This window comes from Triticum aestivum, chromosome 1B (genome assembly GCF_018294505.1).
Source record: "Triticum aestivum cultivar Chinese Spring chromosome 1B, IWGSC CS RefSeq v2.1, whole genome shotgun sequence".
Classification (NCBI taxonomy): Eukaryota; Viridiplantae; Streptophyta; class Magnoliopsida; order Poales; family Poaceae; genus Triticum; species Triticum aestivum.
This window is the reverse complement of record NC_057795.1, coordinates 686689714-686716659: the sequence shown is the minus strand read 5'-3', so window position 1 is coordinate 686716659 and position 26946 is coordinate 686689714. Positions and strand designations below refer to the sequence as shown.

The window sequence follows — 26946 nt, the reverse complement described above, 5'->3', positions numbered from 1 at the left end:
TCAAAATCTTGTCAAGGTATGTACTTATTGAAAAAATTATCAAGCGTCTTGATCTATCTCAATAGATTTTGATGCTCAATATGTAAGTAGCTTTACTGAGGTCTTTCTTTTAAAGAACTCCTTTCAAATACTCCTTTATGCTTTCCAAAAAAATTCTACATCATTTCTGATCAACAATATGTTACTCACATATATTTATCAGAAAGGCAGTAGTGCTCCCACTCACTTTATTGTAAATACAGGCTTCACCGCAAGTCTTTATAAACTATATGCTTTGATCAACTCATCAAAGCGTATATTCCAACTCCGAGATGCTTGCACCAGTCCATAGATGGATTCCTGGAGCTTGCACAATTTGTTAGCACCTTTAGGATTGACAAAACCTTCTGGTTGCATCATATACAACTCTTTTTTAATAAATCCATTAAAGAATGCAGTTTTGACATCTTTTTGCCAGATTTCATAAAATGTGGCAATTGCTTACATGATTCGGACAGACTTTAAGCATCGATACGAGTGAGAAAATCTCATCGTATTCAACACCTTGAACTTGTCAAAAATCTTTCGCAACAAGTCAAGCTTAGTAGATAGTAACACTACTATCAGTGTACGTCTTCCTCTTGAAGATCCATTTATTTAACGTGGCTTGCTGATCATCGAGCAAGTCAATCAAAGGCAATACTTTGTTCTCATACATGGATCCTATCTCAAATATTATGGCCACAAGCCATTTCGCGGAATCTTGGCTCATCATTGCTTCCTCATAGTTCGTAGGTTCATCATGGTCTAGTAACATGACTTCCAGAACTGGATTACCGTACCACTCTGGTGCGGATCTTGCTCTGGAAGACCTACGAGGTTTGGTAGCAACTTGATCTGAAGTTTCATGATCATCATCATTAACTTCCTCACTAATTGGTGTAGGAATCACTGGAACTGATTTCTGTGATGAACTACTTTCCAATAAGGGAGAAGGTACAATTACCTCATTAAGTTCTACTTTCCTCCCACTCACTTCTTTCGAGAGAAACTTCTTTTCTAGAAAGGATCCATTCTTAGCAACGAATCTTGCTTTTGGATCTGTGATAGAACGTGTACCCAATAGTTTCCTTTGGGTATCCTATGAAGACGCACTTCTCCGATTTGGGTTTGAGCTAATCAGGTTGAAACTTTTCACATAAGCATCGTAGCCCCAAACTTTTAAGAAATGACAACTTTGGTTTCTTGCCAAACCACAGTTCATAAGGCGTCGTCTCAACGGATTTTGATGGTGCCCTATTTAAAGTGAATGCAACTGTCTTTAATGCATAACCACAAAACAATAGTGGTAAACCGATAAGAGACATCATAGATTGCACAATATCCAATAAAGTGCGGTTACGACATTAGGACACACCATAACGTTGTGGTGTTCCAGGTGGTGTGAACTGTGAAACTATTCCACATTGTTTTATATGAAGGCCAAACTCGTAACTCAAATATTCTCCTCCACGATCAGATCATAGAAACTTTATTTTTCTTGTTACGATGATTCTCCACTTCGCTCCGAAATTCTTTGAACTTTTCAAATGTTTCAGACTTGTGTTTCATTAAGTAGATATACCCATATCTGCTCAAATCATCTGTGAAGGTCAGAAAATAACGATACTTGCCACGAGCATCAACACTCATTGGATCGCATACATCAGTATGTATTATTTCCAATAAGTCAGTAGCTCGTTCCATTGTTCCGGAGAACGGAGTTTTAGTCATCTTGCCCAAAAGGCACGGTTCGCAAGCATCAAATGATTCATAACCAAGTGATTCCGAAAATCCATCTTTATGGAGTTTCTTCATGCACTTTACACCGATATGACCCAAACAGCAGTGCCACAAATAAGTTGCACTATCATTATTAACTTTGCATCTTTTGGCATCAATATTATGAATATGTGTATCACTACGATTGAGATCAAACAAACTATTTTCATTGGGTGTATGACCATCGAAGGTTTTATTCATGTAAACAGAACAACAATTATTCTTTGACTTTAAATGAATAACCGCATCGCAATAAACATGATCAAATCATATTCATGTTCAACGCAAACGCCAAATAACATTTATTTAGGTTTAACACTAATCCCGAAAGTATAGGGAGTGTGCGATGATGATCATGTCAATTTTGGAACTACTTCCAACACTCATCATCACTTCACCCTCAACTAGTCTCTGTTTATTCTGTAACTCCTGTTTTGAGTTACTAACTTTTAGCAATCGAACAAGTATCAAATACTCAGGGGCTACTATAAATACTAGTAAGGTACACAACAATAACCTGTATATCAAATATACCCTTGTTCACTTTGCCATCCTTCTTATCCACCAAATATTCAGGGCATTTCCGCTTCCAGTGACCATTTCCTTTGAAGTGTAAGCACTCTGTTTCAGGCTTTGGTCCAGCTTTGGGCTTCTTCGCGGGAGTGACAACTTGCTTGTCATTCTACTTGAAGTTTCCTTTCTTTCCCTTTGCCCTTTTTTTGAAACTAGTGGTCTTGTTAATCATCAACACTTGATGCTCTTTCTTGATTTCTACCTTTGTCGATTTCAGCATCACGAAGAGCTCGGGGATCGTTTTCGTCGTCCCTTGCATTATAGTTCATCACGAAGTTCTAGTAACTTGGTGATGGGGACTAGAGAACTCTGCCAATCACTATTTTATGTGGAAGATTAACTCCCACTTGATTCAAGCGATTGTAGTACTCAGACAATCTAAGTTCTTGCTCACTATTGAGCAATTCTCCTCCATCTTTTAGGCGAAGTATTTGTCAAAGGTCTCATACCTCTTGACACGGGCATGAGTTTGAAATACCAATTTAATCTCTTGAAACATCTTATATGTTCCATGACGTTTCAAAAACGTTTTTGTAGTCCCGATTCTAAGCCATAAAGCATGGTGCACAAAACTATCAAGTAGTCATCATATTGAGCTAGCCAAACGTTCATAATGTTTGCATCTGCTCCTGTAATAGGTCTATCACCTAGTGGTGCATAAAGAACATAATTCTTCTGTGCAGCAATGAGGATAAACCTCAGATCACGGACCAAGTCCGCATCATTGCTACTAACATTTTTCAACTTAGTTTTCTCTAGGAACACATATAAAACATAGGGAAGCAACAATGCGAGCTATTGATCTACAACATAATTTGCAAAATACTACTAGGACTAAGTTCATGATAAATTAAAGTTCAATTAATCATATTACTTAAGAACTCCCACTTAGACTGACATCTCTCTAGTCATCTAAGTGATCACGTGATCCAAATCAACTAAACCATGTCCGATCATCACGTGAGCTGGAGTAGTTTTCAATGGTGAACATCACTATGTTGATCATATCTACTATATGATTCACGTTCGACCTTTCGGTCTCCGTGTTCTGAGGCCATATCTGTATATGCTAGGCTCGTCAAGTTTAACCTGAGTTTTCCGCGTGTGCAACTGTTTTGCGCCCGTTGTATTTGAACGTAGAGTCTATCACACCCGATCATCACGTGGTGTCTCAGCACGAATAACTTTCGCAACGGTGCATACTCAGGGAGAACACTTCTTGATAATTAGTGAGAGATCATCTTAAAATGCTACCGTCAAACAAAACAGAATAAGATGTATAACAGATAAACATCATATGCAATCAAAATATGTGACATGATATGGCCATGATCATCTTGCGCCTTTGATCTCCATCTCCAAAGTACTGTCATGATCTCTATCGTCACCTGCACGACACCATGATCTTCATCATCTTGATCTATATCAATGTGTCATTACATGGTCGTCTTGCCAACTATTGCTCTTGCAACTATTGCTATCGCATAGCGATAAAGTAAAGCAATTATTTGGAACTTGCATCTTATGCAACAAAGAGACAACCATAGGGCTTCTGCCAGTTGCCGATAACTTCAACAAAACATGATCATCTCATACAACAACTTATATCTCATCACGTCTTGACCATATCACATCACAACATGCCCTGCAAAAACAAGTTAGACGTCCTCTACTTTGTTATTGCAAATTTTACGTGGCTGCTACGGGCTGAGCAAGAATCGTTCTTACCTACGCATCAAAACCACAACGATAGTTTGTGAAGTTAGTGCTGTTTTAACCTTCTCAAGGACCGGGCGTAGCCACACTCAGTTCAACTAAAGTTGGAGAAACAGACACCCGCTAGTCACCTGTGTGCAAAGCGCGGAGGTAAAACCAGTCTCGCGTAAGCGTACGCGTAATGTCGGTCCGGGCCGCTTCATCCAACAATACCGCCGAACCAAAGTATGACATGCTGGTAAGCAGTATGACTTGTATCGCCCACAACTCACTTGTGTTCTACTCATGCATATAACATCTACGCATAAAACCTAGGCTCGGATGCCACTGTTAGGGAACGTAGTAATTTCAAAAATTTCCTACGCACACGCAAGATCATGGTGATGCATAGCAACGAGAGGGGAGAGTGTGTCCACGTACCCTCGTAGACCGAAAGCGGAAACGTTAGAACAACGCGGTTGATGTAGTCGTACGTCTTCACAGCCCGACCGATCAAGCACCGAAACTAATGCACCTCCGACTTCTAGCACACTTTCAGCTCGATGACGTCCCTCGAACTCCGATCTAGCCGAGTGTCGAGGGAGAGTTCCGTTAGCATGACAGCGTGGTGACGATCTTGATGTTCTACCGTTGCAGGGCTTCGCCTAAGCACCGCTAAAATATTATCAAGGAGGACTATGGTGGAGGGGGGCACCGCACACGGCTAAGAGATCCAAGGGATCAATTGTTGTTGTGCCTAGAGGTGCCCCCCTGCCCCCATATATAAAGGAGCCAAGGGGAGGGGGTCGGCCGGCCAGGAGGGGCGCGCCAGGAGGAGTCCTCCTCCGACCGGGAGTAGCACTCCCCCCCCCTTCCTTGTTGGAGTAGGAGAGAAGGAAAGGGAAGGGAGAAGGGAAGGAAGGAGGGGGCGCAGCCCCTTCCCCTAGTCCAATTCGGACTAGGCCTTGGGGGGGGGGGGGTGCGAGCGGCCTTCCCTAGGCAGCCCCTCTCTCTTTCCCGTATGGCCCAATAAGGCCCAATACTTCTCCCGGCGAATTCCCGTAACTCTCCGGTACTCCGAAAAATACCCGAATCACTCGGAACCTTTCCAAAGTCTGAATATAGTCATCCAATATATCAATCTTTACGTCTCGACCATTTCGAGACTCCTCGTCATGTCCCCGATCTCATCCGGGACTCCGAACTCCTTCGGTACATCAAAACTCATAAACTCATAATATAACTGTCATCGAAACCTTAAGCGTGCGGACCCTACGGGTTCGAGAACAATGTAGACATGACCGAGACATGTTTCCGGTCAATAACCAATAGCAGAACCTGGATGCTCATATTGGCTCCTACATATTCTACGAAGATCTTTATCGGTCAAACCGCATAACAACATACGTTGTTCCCTTTGTCATCGGTATGTTACTTGCCCGAGATTCGATCGTCGGTATCTCAATATCTAGTTCAATCTCGTTATCGGCAAGTCTCTTTACTCGTTATGTAATGCATCATTCTGTAACTAACTCATTAGCTACATTGCTTGCAAGGCTTATAGTGATGTGCATTACCGAGAGGACCCAGAGATACCTCTCCGACAATCGGAGTGACAAAACCTAATCTCGAAATACGCCAACTCAACATGTACCTTTGGAGATACCTGTAGAGCTCCTTTATAATCACCCAGTTACGTTGTGATGTTTGGTAGCACACAAAGTGTTCCTCTGGTAAACGGGAGTTGCATAATCTCATAGTTATAGGAACATGTATAAGTCATGAAGAAAGCAATAGCAACATACTAAACGATCAAGTGCTAAGCCAACGGAATGGGTCAAGTCAATCATATCATTCTCCTAATGATGTGATCCCGTTAATCAAATGATAACTCATGTCTATAGTTAGGAAACTTAACCATCTTTGATTAACGAGCTAGTCAAGTAGAGGCATACTAGTGACACTATGTTTGTCTATGTATTCACACATGCATTATGTTTCCGGTTAATACAATTCTAGCATGAATAATAAACATTTATCATGAAATAAGGAAATAAATAATAACTTTATTATTGCCTCTAGGGCATGTTTCCTTCAACCCTCCCCACCACCAGGACCACCTCCGGTCGCTCCCTTCCGCCCCGCGCCGCGATCACCCTCCCCTTCCCAAGAACCATCGACAGACCATGTCCGTGTCGTCGGAGGGCGGGAGCACCAACGGCTCGTTGCTGGGGCTTCCCCCCTGGACAAGGAGGAGGACAATGAGGCCTGCCCCGTCAGTGGTTGCTGCTGAATTACAGTATTCGTCGGGTCACGGCGGTTGCTATATATACCAATGCCAAAGGTTTGACATTTGTTGCTGCTGAATTATGAATTCTCATCCTCTTTTCTTGTTGTTGTTGAATGCTAAATTCCGGCGAGCAGCTCCTCAGGTCGCCGGGCTTCTGGTGAAGATCTTCGTGTGGGTCCTCGAGATGCCGGTGGTGGGCTGGATCTTGCTCTACATCCTCAAGAAGGATAATCTCATCAACAAGGTGCATGCACTTGTGCTGAATGTTTTTTTATGCCTGAGCGTCGCAATTCTGATTCTCAATTCTACTCGCATGTGTACGATGTTTGTACACCTGTAGGCATTGATCAGTACAGTTTCACCAAAGCAATCTCTGGGCGCAGTTATTTTACAGCAGGCAATTCACTCTTCTGTGGTGTTTTTACTTTTTGCTGAAATGCTCTGCTGATTCAGAAAAACCATTAGCTGCTGTTGCTGCAGACACCCTAGCCAAATTCAGTTAACTTAATCTGAATAATTCAGTTAACTTAACAGGGGAGCGTGTGTATGCTGCGAACGAATGCATTTACTGAATGTTATTTTGAGGGACATGTTTTTATCAACTCTTAGTTAAGATAAATTAACCGTGTAAGGTGCTCTTTTGATTACTAGTGAAGTGCTGCTCTAAATATCATTGCAGCAAGAAAAACTTCAGTTTACTACAGTTTTCAGTTTGGAATAGTGCACAAAAGACAAATAGATTCCTATGCACTATTGTGCGCTATTCGGAGCACAATTCAGTGTACTGCAGTTTATTGCATAATTGTGCACTTTTTTAACACATAACTTAGTCTGAAAAAAATTAAAAGCAGCAATGTCTATTCCTGCTACCCTAGTTGATCTAGTTATGCAAATGTTCAGAAATGTCCAGTTTGTACATTTTGAAAAAAGGCTGCCATGGCCACAAAGGATGCCATGCAAGATTGTTCACTTAAACTTCACTGTACAGCAACTTAAATTTTGTGCATCTACTGTTTACTCCACTGTACAAACTTGAATTTGTGTGACATGAGCTTTTGTTGGTTGCTACTCCACTAGATATTGACTGATTAGACTAAACTGTAGGATAGTGGTGCTGGTCCTTCTAGAGCACTACTCCCATTTTTGCTCACAATTATTCAGATAAGGACTACTCCTAGTAACAAAACAGATCATTTACTGAAAATAGCTCTACATATTTTTTTCCTTAGCAATAGCTCTACATTTACTGAAAATAAACTTGATGTACTGAGAAGAAACTTGGGCATTGTTTACTGAAAATAAACTTTATCTACTGAAAATAAACAATCACTGATCAGCAGCAGTTCTCATCACCATGATAAGATAAGCCAGATGCTCTATTTTTAATTAACAGTAATCCATGATCAGCAGCAGTTTCTTTCACTAATTTTCAGTTAACAACAATCCATGATTTTTTTATCAAGTGTGATTTTGGGTAAATAAGCCCTCTGTAATTTAGATCTTTACTACTGTCAAGTCTGACTTGTCAATGAGAAACCAGTAACTAGTCAATGTCAAAACTGTGAAAACTGGAAACAAATTCAGTAAATTTGATCTTTTATGCTGCATTGCTGAAAATTGACAGAAAATTTTCATGTACTGAAATGAAGGCTCAATGCTGCATTGCTGACTGGATAAATTCATTGCTGAACAATTTCTGAACTTTAATTTGTTCATTGCGTATATGAAGGCTCTCTAGCACATCAGGATGATCCGCTCATCAAATTACAGACTAGATTTGATATTCTGCTACTCTAATTCACCTCAATTTGACATCAATTTGATCTGCACAACAAATTAACATCAATTTGACACTGATTTCAGGGCGCTGGCTACCTTTCAGTAGCAAAAGAGGCGGCGACGAGGAGTTGGGTCGCCTGGACGAAGAAGAAGAAGAAGAAATCGGCGAGGAGGAGAGGGTGGGCGGCGGTGGTCGCCTTTGTAGCAGGTGGGCGGCAGCGCTGGGCCCTATGGTGGATGCGCTGGTCACCTCGGTGCACAGCGGTGGAGCAGCGGCTGCCCGGGGTCTTGCCCAACCCCCGCAGCAGAGTGCCTGGCCTTGGCGCGCCGGGGTTGTGACCGGAGATGCGAGCAGAACGACGAGTAGAGCCGCCCGTGAGCCGTGGAATCGCCGCCCGTCGAGGTGTCGCCGCGAAGGAGCAGGTGGGCGGTGGCGAAGCTAGGCAGGGGCGGCGCAAGATGGAAGCTGCGGGGCAGGTGGGCGGCGGCGCAAGTGGGACTTCATCACCAGCTGGTCCTACCGTGGCTGGGGCACGCGGTTCTCGCGGGCGACGGGGGGAGACAGAGGCTGGAGCGTGCGGTGCCGGCGGGCATCGGGGGAGGAAGAAGGGCTGATTAGAACTAGATTTAAAATGAAAAGGGTTTTTCTATAAAGTTACAATTGAACTACGCTGGTGACAACTTTTCCCGGACGGAGGGAGTAGTTGATAAAAGCAAACAGTTAACCAAGGCAGAGTGTGTGTGATAGTTACACCTTTCACACACGAGCCTGTACATAAAACTGCGTGGGATGTACATACGGACGGAAACGTTTTCCCTGGATTGACTGTGTGCGATGTACATAAGAAAGGGAATGTATTCCTTGGAATGACTGTGTGTGATATACATACGAACGAAAATGTTTTTCTGGGATTCACCATGTGGGATGTAATACGAAAGGAAAGGATTGGATTTCGATGCCTCGCCCGACCGCACACGAGCTCATTTTGCCCCAGCCTGTGTGCTAGGAGGGCCTATCCCCGATGGTTTCTAGGTCGTGTGGGAAGGACCCCCCTATTGCCCACACTCACTTGGCGACGGTTTCAAATGCCGTCGCGGAAAGGGGTTAAAAATCATTTGTATAGCACCGACGCGCACCAGTGAATGTTAGAGGAGTTGGCTTTTGGATCTCTCTCAAACATACCCTTAACCTTGCCTATGATATTTCTGGAATGATTTGTTCATCTTTGGGTGCAATAAAATTTTATTTTGATTGATGTGAACAATATTTCACCCTAGGCATTCTCTTATTTACAACTATAGTTTTCTTCAATTCTACATGTTTATCTTCATGCCTTTTGAACATTATACAAGCCAAAATAGACATCTTGTATACATAATAAGGAAGCATAGCATTTTATTGCGAACCATAATAGTACAACAAGGAAGCAACTTCTTGGTTCACTATGACAGTGCATTATAATAATCATAACGCTACCAGAATACCCACATTAGAGCTTGTGAAGTAGTTCATGCACCGTCTTTTCAAGCATGGGCTCACTCTTGACACCCTGAATCCATATTATATTGATGTGTGCCATACGAAGCTTGTTTTGTAGCACATGTTGCAGATTCGGCTCTGGGTACTTTGTGAAGAACTTGATGATCTCTTATACCTTATCATTAGAGTTGAACTAACACAAAAAGGTAGTGCACATTAGAAACAGTCTTAATTAAAAGTATATAAATTTCCAAATCAGGGCATAGGAAGTTCCTGTGAATTTACCAATGGAACAATGTCGTCAACAATACTCGGCCATAGGTCCTTCTTAGGAACAACCTTCAAGATACGATCCCAATTTTCCTGCGAATGGAAGTAAAGACACAAATTTGAGGATATAAGGATGATGTTTTAAAAAAGTTGATGACCTAGAAATATTGACGTGAAGCATTTACCATATACCAGGCAAATACATGATATAGGGAAATAATGCATTTTTCAAAATTTGGTGTCAAGTGAATAAATTTCATACGTTGATTCAAACTAGGGCATATAAAAATAACTTTAGAAAAGATTTTTAGAATGTATTGTGCTATTTACTAATAATCTTTCTTGTGGTGCACCTACTTGGCGCCAATTAATGTTTTAGTCTTCTTAAGTGATGATACAATTATCGACATGGTAATAGGTCAATAATCTTTCAGATTTGGTTAAATAATGGCCTCTACCTACTCTATTATGCATCGACATAAACAAATTTGTGTCCACGCATTTTAATTCAAACATCTTGTCGTATTCACAAAAAACATGTGGATGTTGCCAAGCACTTAGATAAGATTGTACTTCTAAACTTAGTAATTCCCACGTAATAAAATTTTCATATAATGATGAAAAGTTTCAACTTTCTAAACGGCACTCCCACCATCCTCAATAAAATAGAATGTACCTTCAACCAGCTCCATGCAATTTCACGTGCCTCTATTGTAATACCATTAAGTACATCAAGTGCATGTTGATTTGGGACCTACGAGGAGGAGAGAAAGGTGAATCCTAAATGTAATTTATATTCCATGATTGTTTTAGTCATGTATAACTGAGGAAGGAGGAAATAGGTTTATAGGCAACCTCATTAGTGAATATTAAATTCAATGACTCCAAAACAATATCCATATCCGAGCAAGAAGACAATACACCTAGAAACAGTTAGAGGATTCTTTGAAGACAACGAACAAGCATCATTAAGAATATTTTTAATTTAGGATGGTAAAATAGTTATGTACCTAAGATGCGTCGCTTTTCCACCCCATCTCCCAAGTCCTTGTAGAATTGTCGAAGATCATCATAGCTAGATCTGTCTAAGCTACTAGCTTTTTTCATCATAGAGAGGTATGCAGCCTAGAGTAAATTACACGTCAAAAATGGAAGAAGCAATATAGGAGGACCATGTGAAGTAAGAGAAAAATATTAAACCTTTCTAGAGTGTGGAGAAAGAATAGAAGAGTTGTGATCACACTTTAATATGTGAAAGCGCTTAACACCTTCATTAATGGTTTGATCATGTCCAAGTTTGACAAGGGCAACCAAGAGAGTTTCTCTAAGACGAACAAGTAGGTCTCCCTCACCATCCTTGGGGTCCCAGCCTAACTTTCTGAAAAAGAAGAGTACACAAATGAGGTTATAGCTAAGATATAGTAATAATTAAAATATTATATATATGCTAGAGTGTACATTTGCCATGAAATAGGAATATTTAAGTAAACATGTAGTGGTTAACGTAAGATTAAAACAATGACATGTCATACAGAGTAGGTGACAAAAGAATTTTGATGAGAAGTTGTTTGATGTCACCAGCCAAGTTAGGTGTGGCATCAAAAGTTATTTGGGAAACGCTTGTAGTTATCTGCAAAGCCATAGGAAAATACATAGATAGTTAATATGTATAAAAGACTATAGTGGAAATAGGTTGAAAACTAGAATATACATACATCACATATATGTGGGAGAACATTGTAGTCAGCTTCTTCACGACAAGCATAAACTATATGTAGCAACGAAGCTAGTCTGTGCTCGTAGGACATGGAAAGCACAAGTGCATTGTCCAAAATTCCTGGAAAACGGCTGTTATAGTATGCTATCACCCACATATTGCAAACAAAACTTAATAGTGAAAGATCTTATGCATACCAATTTTTTCCATTGAAGAGAACTCACTGGCCTCTAATGCATATGGAAGTGTAGCTGTAATTTCTTTATCATACTTCACTCGGTAAAATCCGGTTTCATTTATGTTCAACTTAATCCAAATATTTCCATCCTTCTGCCGTTTACAATAGAAATCAACCTTATCATGCTTATGTTTCAAAATGAACTTTTCTGTTGATGAGGAACATCTTAGTGTTATTGGCACATCCCACAAGCTAGATCGAGAGGATCCATCTAAATCAAACTGGGCCTGTAATGAAAATAAACAATATATGTGAAGAAACGTAACATATTAAAATTGATTAAATGAGTCCCTAGCCTTCTCTGCGACATAGAGGTCATGGAATGCACCCCTCAAGTCCACTTCACAGCCTTGACGCCATCACTACTTTTGTAGAGCCTCTCCTTGTGCGACGTCTACTATCTAGAAAATGTACCTCTGGCCCACTCCTCTGCATGAACTCGAGGTCTGGGCTACACCGCTACCTCCGCATGTAATAAATATTATAGAGTAATTTGTATAAGAGGGGAAGAAAATTTGGCTTAGCATTGCAAGGTTTGCACAACATGATTCCCTATATAATTATGTTGTTAGTTTTTTGTTGGTTTGGATATATCAATATAGGGACTACATGATATTCCCCAAAATATGTTGTAGTTCCTTTTTCAGAGGAATTCTACCAAACCACCTCCAAAAAATAATAGGATTAAGCAACAAAAATAAAGGTCTAGTCCACTTATTTTCAATGTGAGTGAATAGATGCTCATAGGAATTCTAGAGAAGCACTAATCCAAGGTACACCAACAACATGTCAACTAAATAAATAAAGACATCCAAAACAAATAATACATGTTGTAAGTACTCTGCGGCTAGCAATTTGATATAGATGAACAACATAAAACAAACGAAGAATACATTCTAGATAAGATTACCTGTTCAAGTTGGATGTGTTCACCTTCATGTTTTACATTAATCACGGGATATCCTGGTTCCTTCGTCCAAGGAGTCATCAAATCCTTCAATGGTTCACCAGTTTCCTCTTCAATCACTATCCATAGATCCTCCGTTTTAGCATTCGAGTAGGCATATTTCTTCACATATGAAGCCAATGCTTTCTGCAATAGTTTCTCAAGTTCACTGTAGAATAGTGTAGTGGGAGAAAATTTTGCAGATACAACCAACATCAAGAAAACAGGAGATAGAGAGGGAGAGAGAACCAACAATAGAAAATACATGAAACATAATCAATTATGCCCACATATAAATTTAGTAATCTTTACTTTACGAGACTACGGAAATATAATTGGTCTAATAAAATTTCATTCTAGAATATGATGAACCACATAATTTAAGGAATTGCTTTGTACACTTTTAAGTAACATTCTGAAGTGTGTTCTACCAACAAAAATAAGAGTAGATTCGAGACCTGGAAACGCTTTGCCCCCAAGAAACTTTGTAGCATGTGAAGAATGGAAGCACCTTTAACATAGACAAGTTCATCAAAAATACCATCAATTTCATTGGTATGGTGTATCTCAACCTACCATATAGATGAAGAAAAATTGAAACATGAAAGGAATTACATGTCATAATTTAGATATACGTTAAAATGTTAATGCATCCAATTTAATTTGTGTTGATGAAATTAGCAAAACAACTGATGTCTAACATAATGTATGCAACTAAAAGATTTTTAGTATCAACCTAAATATTTAACAAAACTACACATAAAAAGGGAAATTATGATCAAAGTAGAAACTAGACATTAGATTTTATAGATACATGGCAAGCGATACCCCCCCCCCTATGGTAATGTACTCGGTTGGATGCTTCGCTCCGGGAATGTCATCCTAGACTTCATGTCACAAACATATTACAGAATCCTACCTTCTTACAGACATCTTCGAAGCTATTTTTTAATGAAATACATTATGTTTTAAGCAACCATCGATTGTACAAAACATGGGTGTTTTAAAACATGCTATCAATATGTTAAACCTATGTTGTCTAAAGAATCTTCTAGTGTATACTCCTTGATTTCTGGTTTAGAAGGCTCAAATCATAAATCTCATCAACCAAAGTAGATGGTGTGTGGAGGAATGTATCTTGTAGTTTGCAAAACAACTCAAACTTTAATTTTCTTTAACTATAATGTACGCATGTGTGGCCACTAAATGAGTAGGAATTGTTACATGCCTTCGTTGGTTTCATTTTAATCCTTGCATGCGTCAATTTAATGTGCCTCGGAATGTTAACATGTGGTGGAGAGAAGTGAATGTAGGACTTAAAAATGGAAAAAACAAGAAATGAGATAGGCCCAATAAACCGGAAAGGAAGGGGTAATTATAAAGAATTGTTATCCAACTGTCTCGGTGGTGTAATACCACACAAACCAACAGTCCACCACAACCTGTAACCTTTGTTCCACACAACTTCTTACATCTATAGGATCGTTCTTCTTGTGAATACTCTCACATGATAAATCAAGCACATAGCCGCAAAATTGAGTCTTTAACACTCAGAATCTCTAGTGATATTTATTAATAAATTTTTTTGACCTTTTTAATGATTAGTACAAATATTATGATATTTTTCCAAGAAAAAAATGGAAATGGGAAGAGAGATAAATTGCAAGAGCGGTGCTCAATTGTTCTCATGGCATGTAGCGTAGAACGAGGTTTGCTAGTAATGTGAAGCATGTTAACTCCACCACTGGCATGGCCTCTTCGCCACATTAGCATGGGTGCGATATCCAACTAGGGCTCGATGGAATCTATGACTTACCCCCACACCCCAACTCTGGAGCATCATTAGTATACAAGATGGTTGAAAGAAGAACAATTGAAATAGCGATCCATCCTAACTGGACTAATAAATGTCTAGGCATGATCCCATCTAAGTGAATACCAAAAGCAGATCGGTCGGACAACCATCATTGTGAGCGGTTGTCAACCATCCAGGATAAAACAATCCATGGTAGTGTTGTCATGCACTAGCAAGCATCATCTTTTTTTCATACTCACCTAGCAAAGCCAGACAGGAATATGTGGGGCTTAGTGATGTGTATATAGAAGAGTGGAAGGCGATACAAATGATTGCTCTATTCAGCCAATTTATTTGACACTACCACGGTGAGCTCAAACTAAACATGAGACATGGGAGCAAGGGTCGCGTCAATAAAAAAGAGGCAATACAGAAAGGTGTATCCTGATGGGGAAGCATATGCCCACTGGAGAACATCCTGGGGGAGCATGTGAAAGCATTTTTATGAGAAGGATACACCCTCCCACCTAGACCCCCCCCCTCAATTGAATCGAGTGAGAGGACACAATATTCCTTGCATTTTCTTCTGGGACATGAGGCATACTTTAAATTTCACAAGCACACTCATGGTGTTCTTTTGAATGACACATACAAAGTGAGATTCACAATCTAGACATGCTAAACTAGGTTTGGTTGCATGTCTTATTTTTTTGCATTGGTTGTAGGTTGGATGAATACATAGTAACTTGAGTGCATGACTCTTATAGGAAAATATTGATGGATTGATCACAATTAGCTAAGACAATGTTCATTCAAATTTTCAACTAAAGTTCATTTCGGTGCTGCAAAATAAGAAATTCAATATTATTTTTGCTAATAATTTTTTCTACATGTGTACTTTTAAAATTTACTCATATTTCATGGAATTTTCAAGAGACGACCTTGAATCAACAAATGATATTGTAGGGACGTCAGATTAAAATATTTTATATAAATGATGATCATTTACTATTGTCAAAATGAAAATTCTCTAGATTTTTTATTTTAACTATAATATAGTTACACCATAGATTATTTTGGTAGACGCATTACTCCATGCCATATGAAATTCATAACAATTAAACTGCATGACATGCCATGACACATTAACGAGTAATGTGATTACCTCGATCGGGTGAGACCCGTTCATTGAATCCAATCTAAGAGTTTCAACCGTGCCCACAAGAAATTTCAGCCAAATATTCCATTGAGGAAAAAATGAGTCTACTGCTTCATGGCTCATCTGTTAAAAACTAGTGCTTTCAGCATGCATAAATAGCTTGGTATTTAATTCATGATATTTTAATCATCAACTTACCCATGTAGCAAATCTCTCACTTAGCCATATGTCATTCCACCATTCCATGGTTACAAGATTGCCACACCATTGATGAGCTAATTCATGTGCCACATTAACTGCAATCTAAACATAATAGATGTTGAGGTCAATGAACAAAGGATGTCTTCACATTACAACAATCATCAAGAAAAAAGGTGTAATATTCAGACGTTATCATTATTTAAAACTGTGATTGCCATATACATCGGTTAAGTAGGGTAACATACCATAATTTTTCAAATCGTGAGTAGTAACTGGTGATTGGAAAGGTCAAAAATAAATTTTTGAATTACAGTCCTTACTTCCTGCTGTTTGGTGGATGTTGTAGACGTCTCATCCAAAAGCAAACCTCCCTCTCCGATTGTGACCAATCCAAAGTTTTCCAAGGCCACAGGAAAGTCAGGGATTCCAATCATGTCCAGCTTAGGGAGTGCATAAGGAGTTTCAAAGTAACTTAGACAGGCAGGAAATAAACACCTGGTTAGGGATTCTATCCATTAACATTCATATCTTGAGATACTTTATCACAATCAGGAGCATACCCAGGTTAAGATACTAGGTGCACTTGACAACATGTGCAAGATGTTTTGCTTGGTAACTTCATGTATAGTATAATGTGTGACACATGTTTTGGTAGAAAATATGTATGCTTTTAAACTAGGACACCATGTCAGCTTATCTCTGGGATTATATTGACTTATGTTCTTATTTCAACTAGTGTAATTAACTACAGGGGTAGGTTATGATCTTACTCATCATATAGATCCAATGACTTCACTCCAACATCCAATGCAAACTGTCCTTGTTTAGACTTGCCAACTTCAGTGTACACACGGACTTTGGTGCCTAAATAATTAGAATGGTGAATTGTGGTAAAAGTAAGGAATGCAACGACATTTCAAAGGATGATGTGAATGCGATAACAAAAGTGGATTTGATACCTTGTGACGTCACACCTTCTATAAATTCAAAAATACCAACAACCATGGCAACTAAATAAGTTGACATGAGGGGTGATTCCTCAAAATGGACAACCTTGATAGAACCATCCACTATCTCACCAAGTACAGGCATGTTGGATAGAGCTACCAAGTCGGATTGAACTTCTAAAGTTAACTTGAACGTAGCCTGAAAGTTTGAAATAACATGAGAAAAATGATAGAATATATAAATGACCTCATTGAGGCCCCTGGTGCACACATATGAGAGGAACATTAAGACTTCTAATGAGGAATTACAATTTTTCGAACATACATACATATTGCGACCTTATGAGTGAATGGACAATAATGCTCAAGAAATAAAAATCATAGATTGAGTCTCTAGAGAATCTATAAATCTTATTATGATAATCACCTTGAAATCAGGTTCATCACAGCAGGGGAAACACCGTCGCGCATTCACGGGCTCAAACACTGTGAACGCCATGTATGCCATCTCCCCCTTATAATGGTATTTACTGAAAGCGTAATACATATAAGAAATCATGAAACGTTGTACACACATACTTGCCAAATGCTAGTGTATTTTTTAGTTTTAGCAGTGATACCACTAGCTAGTGACTTTGGTGTCCTAAAAGGTTTTGAGCATATGGAAACAAATAGTTCATTTGTTATCTCTCTTGTTGTATATAGAATGATCCATTTGATATACATTATTGAATCTATATGGATGTTTTGACCATTAGATAGACACTGAGTGTGTGCTTATCTTTTGGCGTCAACGACATGCGTGGTGGTGACAAATAACATGATTTATCTTGGTGCATGGCAACTTAATACAACTCTTGATTTTTCAGTGTGTGTGTGTGTGTGTGTGTGTGTGTGTGTGTGTGTGTGTGTGTGTGTGTGTGTGTGTTGGTGCATGGCAACTTCATACAACACTTTATATCAACAACATTATACTTTCATGCATGAATTATTCTAAAAATATTGGAAATATCAGGAAAGAAAAATGCAAGAAGAAACCCATACCCTCTGTGAAATCCCCTCATCTCATCACTAAGGGTGCCATTGAAGTGCATACTTAGCACACCCTCACCTAGTGGAAGCCCTTTACGAAACCCGAGTACCATAATCTGGTCGTCCTTGAAGAATACCACGTCGGTTGGCTCCAAATGCTGCAATAACCAGGAACCATGACACCGGTGAAGACGACGTTTATTATGTACTTTGAAGAAATAAGCATCTTTTGAGAGTAAATCTTTCATTACAGGTCGGCGCATCAATGTGTACCTTGAAGTGGATGGAAGCATGGTCGATGGTGAGTTCCACAACATTTAGCACAAGGAAACGAGTGGGCGCTAAAACAAAGACATTAATTGACACCACACCAGAAAATGTTGAGGAGACGAGGTCGGGGTGGAAATGGAGCTCATAGTGGGTTGGCATAGCAAAACGTGGGAGTCGAAGCTTTCCATGGAACTGGTCAGGTGAGTCAGCTGTGATTGCTGGAATGGGCATGGGGACGGCCATAGGCACACCAGGAGTTCTTTCAAGATTTGCTCCCTGCATACATACGGGAAAAAGACAAAAAGACAAAGTAAGTTTATACTCAATTGAGTAACTTACACAAAACCCCAAACGTTGTGGTATCAGTAATGAGAAACCCAACGTTTTCTTGTTTGTATCATTAAACCCAAAAGTTTCATTGCACAAGCGTATTGTGATGTAGGCAAAGAAGAAGCAACCACAGCTGGTACGTGCTTATTGAAAGAGCAGCTAATTCAAACATGCTTTAGGTGCAGATTTTAGGTGATTTTGGACTGGGACATTTATTACAAACTGATGTAAGGTTTAGAATTTGCAATAAAACTGGCCCCAAATTAACAGTTAATTGATGCTAAGTCTAGTAGGTATATTTCCTTGTTATAGTACTGGCCTAATATATGAAGTTCCCCTAATATATGAAGTTCCGCCAAATTTGGTCTGCACAGTTTGACTTTATGCCAAATTTTGCGATTTAATATTGGTTAAAAATATAACCAGATAGGGCTGATCACCGAACTCTTAGAGGAGTGTACAAAAATAATTAACTTGTATACCAGATAGGGCTGATCACCGAACTCTTAGAGGAGTATATTAATAATATTTGAAAAGCATTAATGAAGCAGATCCAAAAATCTCAAACATAAAACCACATGGATCTAAAGGTCCAAACCGCTTCAACGCTGAGCACCAAACGCATTTAACACACATATCAATGTCAATATTTTAAATAGCGCGCTACAAAATATAGCGAGGCCCTTCTCTAAATGTTAAACAAGTTATAGCGCGCTAATAGCGTGCTATATTTCAAAATAGCGTTTGCAAAAAAAAATCAAATATATCTAGAAATAAAGTATTTAAGTAACTAAATTTTTCATAGGAGCAAGCAATATATGCATAAGGGCCAAATCCAGCACATAAAAAGGAGTGAGAAAGGGATGAGAAGTGAGAACTAGGGTTAGCCGGTTAGGTCTCGTGGGAGAATCTGATAAAAGGAGTGAGAAAGCTAGTGGCCGTGGGTTGGTTTTGGCCTGCTGGATCTGCTGGGCTGTGCTTATTTCAGTTTTGCATGGTCTGCACGTTGTAACGTTACAACGTTACAACGTTATAGCGTGTGTAGCGCGCTAATTACGTGATTAGCGTCGTAGCGTCTGATTTTGCCAAAACGTAACATCTCCCTTCCAAATATGCTACAACCGCGTTATAACGGCGAAATAGCGTGCTATTTAAAATATTGATCAATGTGCACCTAATATCCTACTACCTAATATAAACATGCATTGTACACGGTACTAGTAGGTAAGAAATAATCAATCCACATTTTTTCTGAACAATGGAAGGGTCACAAAGGACCCCCGATTCACATTAGATCACACTAGAAGCATTCAAGAACCGCATGCGACGGGACTCATCAGTAAACTAAAAATTAGAGCCCGGTCGAGACATTAGGCAACATGACCCTTGTAAACGAAGCGGCAAACAGAACCCTTGAAAACAAAACTATATTGTAATCCAGTCCTAGACATAGGTTTCAACACATCCCCAAACCAACTGTGTCTGGGGACATGACCGTTTGCAGCAACACCGCCAGAGGAGGAAGCTATGGACGCCAGGCTGAGCCCAGGAAACGGCTTTAGCGAGCAGGGCAAGTTCGTCGGCCGCCTCATCCGTCCGTGCCATCACTTTCCTTCCTCCACCACAACGGCACAAGATCCAGGAATCTCGTTACCTTATTGAGGGGCCCTTAGCCGCCAGCGGGTCGTCCCCTTATATACACGGGCTGATGCCTCGTCTGCATCTGGCGTGCATCTGGCCTCCACCACACGGTCACATAGCATACATACACTACCAACCAACAGTAGATCGATGTACAGTTTGATGAATTGGTCTCTCTTCCCCAAGAAAAATAAAAAAAGGTGAAGAGGATCTCGGATACCACGTAGCATACAGATCTCTGATCCTACTCAACGATGGTGTCATGTCAGCGATGATGGAACCATAAATTCTAGAGAATTTCGCATAACTAACTGGATCAAATATATGCTAAATTGACAACTATATGGAATATTAATTGGACCTGTCCGCTGCTGCAGGTGGCAACGATGAGGTGAGTGAAGAGGAGGAATTGCAGCATCGCCGGCGCTGCACCTCCGTCCGTCGGTGCCATGGAAGGATTATGCTCAGATACACAATGGCCTTTTGTTGTGCAATGGTAGCCTATAGCTAACTGCGCGACCCAGAACAGGGAGCTGGCATATAAATAGCGCCGAAAGATTGACCGAGTGAGGGTCCAAGCTAGGAGCGTAGAGTAAGACAAATGACACCTCATCTCAATTGATTATAGTGCCAGACAGTACCATAAACACCAGTCCATTACTTTTGTCCCTGCCAGTATACACGTTTATGGACATGGCTAGTGAATAGTACTCATTAATTTGCTGAATAACATGGACCAGAAAACCCCAATTATGGATATTTTTGTCTCTGCACTTCCCTAAGGCTACTTTCAATGTATGGGTGCTTACATGAGGTGTTAAGCACATTACAAACTTTAGCAACTAAGGCTAGTCATAGTGGGCAGTAACTTAGACTAGTAACATATGCATGTTACTAGTCTATGTTACTACCATCATAGTGGCTAGTAACATAAGTGTAATGTCATGCAAGCTTTCATTTATTATGTTATAGACTCATTTTGCATTGGGGTGCGTGATGTTACGGTAACATATTATGTTACTACAAACACCTCTCTCCTCATTAACTCCATGCCACATAAGCATACATGTCTTGAGGTGGGTTATGTTACTACCTAAGTTACTCCCACTATGGCTAGCCTAAAGCCCCTAATGCATAGGTGCTTAACTTGTTGGTGCTAAGCATCCTTCATTTAATGATTTTACAACTAAAGTTTTTCATGCATTGGTAGGCTTCTTCAATTTAATTGTTTTGCCTAGGTTCTCGCGCTTGACATTGTTTTTTTCTGGGGTCATCATACTCATCTCTCTCCTGATAACTACCTTGCCACATCAGATTTTTTTGCCTACATGACAGCCTTAGCACCTGTACAAGATGGAGCATTGGGAGTGACATAAGGCTGGCAACAATGGGTAGTAACATAGAGTAGTAACATGCTCATGTTACTACTCTATGTTACTACCTCTATAATGAGGAGTAACATATGTGTGATAACATGCAACACTTCATTTATTAGGCTATAGACTCATCTTGCCTTAATATGTGTGATGTTACCCATACTAGTAGTAACTAGCTATGTTACCACATGTATCACTTTCTTCATCTATTGTTTGCCACATCATCTATTTTATCTAGATATGTGTGATGTTACTATCTATGACTCCCACTGTGGGTAGTCTAACCTATTAAAAATGCAAAATAAAAAGTCGATTGTTCCCCTTTGTATGCGAAGATGCTTTTTTCTATTAAGATATTATGTGGATAGCTAGTATTAATATTTTTAGAAAATGAGGATATTACCCTGGCCTCTGCATCTCGGCGATGCATGCAGCCATATGGATAGCTAGCATTAATAAGTATGCTAAACAACCGTGGACTACACGGGGTGGCATCGCCGGTACTACGCCACCGGCCGTTGGTGCCATGGAAGGATAATGACGTACGCTCAGATGCACGCTAGCTATTTGTTGCACAGTTGTATATCCTAGCTAACTGCATGGCACAACACATGCGAGTTGGCCTATAAATAGCGCCGTAAGGTTGACCGAGCTGAGAGCTTATAGTAAGACAAAAACACCTCAGCTCAATTGATGATGGGTCAAGGTACTAACTAGAAGGGTAGAGTAAGACAAAAGAACAGCTCAGCTCAATTGATGATTTTGCAAGATCAATTGATTAATTTCCAAGATCCTTTCATATTTCAAAAATTGATCATTTTCCTTTTGCAGCACCATAAACACCAATAGTTTTGATGACTAGTGAAACAACTGAATAAAAAGGCATTCTCAGGGAGTCCAAAATCCCCCATTGGTATGTTTCTAGCGCATACTATATGCATAAGCATAGTATAGACCGGATACTTAAGCCACTTTTGACGATTATGCTGGGCGAAGCCGGGTACAATACACATTGTACTAATGGTAGACTTCATGCCACACATGTCACCATCATCTCCCAGAGGGTTACAACTCATAATAATTAAGAGTTTCCGTGTGGACGCGACCTCTCTAAGGGTTCTCTGTAATTCCCCGACCAATTGTAAAGGATAGGAGCATTAGGCTTTTACTGTCACCTCGAATTACCTTTGTGTCCTAAACCTTTACAACAACAGTGATATACTTTGTGGCCACAAGGTACAAACATTACAAAAATATGCCAACTTGCGACCATCAATATTGGTTACTGAATGGTCATTGTTTTTTATTTACAACCTTTTTGTGACCAACAAAGTTGGTTAAAAACTGGTCATCTTTAATGAAACTTAACGACCTTCTTTTGATATGGCCGTAGAAGGTTACAACCAAAAATAAAAGGTCGTTGGTTCTAAGACCAATTGTTTTGGTCACTGGCAGTCTGTCCAGGTCATGTCGGATCCAATGTGGCAAGCTCACGTGGCAAAATTACGACCAAATGAATTGGTCATAGATTAGAATCAGCACCGTCCAATTTGGTGTTCTACATGGGCCGAGCCCAACAAATTCAGCTTATTTATAAAAAAAAATCATGTCAATTTCATTGAGCTGCATGGGCCAAGCCCAACATCCAACATTTCAGCCTCGTTAGTTTTGGGCCATGGTCATTTTACAATCTATTTTTTTGGGCCTAGGCCTTTTTATTTTCTTGGCCTTCACCTTTTCACAATTGAATTTTTAGCGATTTTGTTCATTTTTTCCCTGAATTGTTTGATTTGTGGACTTTTTAGGGCCCAAATAGTATTTGCTTCATTTCCGATGTATCAACAATAAATAATCAATATTTTGGTCAGCAGAGCCCTAATCACACAAATTTTCACAAATGACGACCAAAATGAGTTTATTATGCCATAGTTCACATCATGCAGGAATTTAGAACAACTACCAAAGTGTTGGTATGAAGTATATAACAACCATTCCATATTTGTAAACACCCATGAACATAAAATTAGCTACAAAGATAAAGTGTTCCCTTCATCCAATTTCTTCATCTTAGAGATCCTGTAAAAGAGAGGAAATGATCGTTATCATGGCTATTGCTACTTCTTGAGTTTGCGTTGGTTTTTCCCTTGAAGAGGAAAGGGTGATGCAACACAGTAGAGATAAGTATTTCTCTCAGTTAAAAACCAAGGTACCAATCCAGTAGGAGAAACGCGCAAGTCCCCAATAGATGCACCTACACAAACAATCAAACACTTGCACCCAACGCGATAAAGGGGTTGTCAATCCCTTCACGGTCACTTGCAAAGAAGAGATCTGATAGAGATAGATAGAACTAAACAAAAGATAAAATATTTTTGGGTTTTTGGTTTATAGATCTGAAAATAAAAGATTGCAAAATAGTAGATCGGAAACTAATATGATAGAAAATAGACCCGGGGGCCATAGGTTTCACTAGAGGCTTCTCTCATGAAGGCAAATAACATGGTGGGTGAACAAATTACTGTCAAGCAATTGATAGAAAAGCGCAAAGTTATGACGATATCCAAGGCAATGATTATGCAATATAAGCTTTGAAGGGGCACTGACTGCATTACAAACCAAACAACGTACCCCCAGGAAGACAGATGGTTCAAGACATATAGTGTCGGTTCCCAATCTTCGAGCCGGCGGGAGGGAATCCAACGCGTGTATTCAAACTTAATTTGGTATGACATGCCACCATACCTATTGTAACACAGACCAAGAGGAACCTGCAATGGTTAAACCCTTCTTGTACATTGTGGGTCAAAGGGGTAGATCACTCGGGCCCACAGATCTTGATCATTCTCTAACTTTTGGAAACAACAAATAACAAAACAATGATTCTCCACATTTTTAAAACAATGATTTCAAGCTTTATTTAATCGACATGGCAAGTCACTATGCTAAATGTCTGTAATGACCATATCATATGGCTTAAATGAAGCTTGAGGTATAGCAACTTTCCACCCGGACACCCATCATTAGACTGCCCCAGCCCCAACACGCTTAACCTGTGTGTTCTATTCAACTCAGCTAGCGGATGGGAAGTTGCACCTTGCTGATAAGTGTTGCCTCCTCGCGTTTAAGGCGTTTCCCGATGGTCACCGTGTGGTACCTACTCCCTACTAACACACATGTTTGTGCTCTTATAAACTATATGCAATCTCGAGTGGTTGAGTCAACATGGTGCTAACACGGCTCCGCTCAAATAGTGTTGTGCACCGTACCTTATGTGCGGCGGCATTCTTCTACTCTTGCGCGACAGCGCTTTGCCACTTGCTCCGCTCCGCTCCATGGGCGGCGACGAACACATGTGTAGACATTGGCCTGCTTAAGCACTAGGGCGTGATGATACCGCTCATGCTCGGTGGAGCGCTGCCGCTTTTGCTCGGTGGCGCACGACCGTTCTTGCTCTCCTTCCTGCTCCGGCTCATTCTCCTCGTCGATGAGGTTGATGAGGAGGGTGGCGCTTCACCGGAATGGCATGCTTGGAATGGTATACTGCGGTACAGATGATGTGTTGCTGCCTAGCCTTCTATGGCCATTAACGCTGGCAGCGGGAAACCGATGGGAGGAGTGGCGGGTTCTTCTAAAAAAGGGAGGAGTGGCGGGTTCTTCTAAAAAAAGGAGAAGTGGTGGGAAACTGATTGGGGGACTGGTGGGAAATGGTGACGTGTTTCGATATATAACACCATTAATATAGAAAACATAGGGAAGAAGGAAGCGTGAGCTCGCACGACGCGTGTGCACAATGCTCACCCATGGGTGCCAAACAGTTAACCAGAATGTCTTTGAATTATTCAGAGTTTTCTTGGCTTTTTTTATAAACTATAATTGAGTTTTCTAGGCATTTAATGTGCATAATTCAAATTTGAACTACAAGCACATGCTCCAGTACACCAAAGTGGGTTGAAAAATCATATATATGTCCTTGTGTGCATGTTTAAGTCCCATGCAAGAAATGTGAATGAATTACAAACATCTCAGCGTCCTGCCTTAGCCTCAAACATTGAGAATCTTAATTTTTAAATCATCGTAAATCCAAAGCTCATCTAAAATTCATGAAACTTGATATCATGTCATGACATGGCACATATATGCCGTCGTAAAGTTTTTGTCCAATTTGGGGCAAGTTTTGGTACAAGTCTCTTACAAACTGGAGCTTCCCACAAGAAGTCTCGTCGTTTCGGTAGGGAACGTGTCAACTTTGTGGGCAAAATGACATCCGTTACCTCTTCTCGCCTTGGATTTTTTTTATAGGCAACATAGACCAATATGAGTGTTGTGCTGAAATATGGAATTATTCAGGGCTCGTTTTATTTTTTATATACTAATTAAGTTTTCTAGGCATTTAATGTGCATAATTTAAATTTGGAATGCAAGCACATGCTCCAGTGCACCAAAATGGGTTGAAAAATCATATATGTGTCCTTGAGTGCGTGTTTTGATCACATGTAAGAACATATCGGTGTCCTGGCTCATCCTCAAACATTGAGAATCTTGGTTTTAGATCCCCGTAAATTTAAAACTCACTTGAAATTCATGAAACGTATGCCATGGTAAAAAACATATATGTCGTGGTAATTTTGTTGTCCAATTTGAGGCAAGTTTTTGTACAAGTCTCTTAAAAACTGGAGTTTTCCCACAAAGTCCCGCGGTTGTGATAGGGAACATAGCACCCTTGTAGGCGAAACGAATTCACTACCTCTTCTTGATTTGGATATTTTTTCCTACAGGCAACATAGATGAAAGGGAGTGTTGTGCTGAAATATGGAATTATTCAGGATTTGTTTGACCTTTTTTATACACTAATTGAGTTATTAGGCATTTAATGTGCATAATTTAAATTTAAAATACAAACACATGCTTCAGTGCACTAAAATGGGTTGTATATGTACCATTTTTGCTAATACGGCCCTTGGGTCCGCGTTTGCTTGACCGACTCCGTCGTATGCACGGATTAGTTGTATGCGTGGAATTATGAGCTGCTATAATAACCAATGAGGAAAAAATGAAATTAATTATATACAACTAACCGTTTGTCTAAATCACAGCTAGATGTTTTTTAAGAATGTCACATCTCACAAATATATAATACAGCAATAAGGAAAAAAAACTAGGACAAAAAAAGTAAACCAGTTATGGAATGAATATCAGTTTAAATGTGACGTAACTATGTCACATTTAAATGTGTCATAAACAGACCCACCAACTAACGAACCTGCACGGCAAAGCACGCGCTACCCCTAGTATGAAATACGATTCCTTCTTACCCGCACGTCGCTATGAAGCATCGAATGCTCGTCGGAATAAAGCAGCCATGCATATGGACGAACCGAAAGGCAGCATCAGTACCATCACCTTGCCA

The 26946-nt window shown here is 40.0% G+C and overlaps 1 protein-coding gene across 1 annotated transcript; it reads right to left on the bottom strand.

Annotated features, from left to right (window-relative positions):
* Positions 1-9627: 9627 nt before the first annotated feature.
* On the bottom strand, positions 9628-20858 carry LOC123082602 (aminopeptidase M1-C-like). Its single transcript, XM_044504904.1, has 21 exons — positions 20805-20858; positions 18196-18468; positions 17935-18080; positions 17318-17420; positions 16903-17089; positions 16714-16807; positions 16264-16414; positions 15941-16045; positions 15749-15865; positions 13247-13360; positions 12753-12935; positions 11802-12069; positions 11603-11724; positions 11420-11517; positions 11088-11265; positions 10898-11012; positions 10743-10810; positions 10564-10641; positions 9903-9980; positions 9793-9810; positions 9628-9687 (listed from the first exon to the last, which is right to left on the bottom strand). The coding sequence occupies exons 1-21, from the start codon at positions 20856-20858 to the stop codon at positions 9628-9630; spliced, it is 2610 nt and encodes an 869-aa protein (XP_044360839.1).
* Between the last annotated feature and the right edge of the window lie 6088 nt (positions 20859-26946).

Bases quoted from the DNA above. Each gene is read 5' to 3' on its own strand.
- LOC123082602 (XM_044504904.1), bottom strand. From the start codon at position 20,858: ATGTCCATAAACGTGTATACTGGCAGGGACAAAAGTAATGGACTGGTG. The intron at 18,081-18,195 runs GTACACATTGAT...TGGTTATTGCAG, and splicing joins ATGCTTCCATCCACTTCAAG to CATTTGGAGCCAACCGACGT. The intron at 12,070-12,752 runs GTAATCTTATCT...TTTTCATTACAG, and splicing joins AACACATCCAACTTGAACAG to GCCCAGTTTGATTTAGATGG.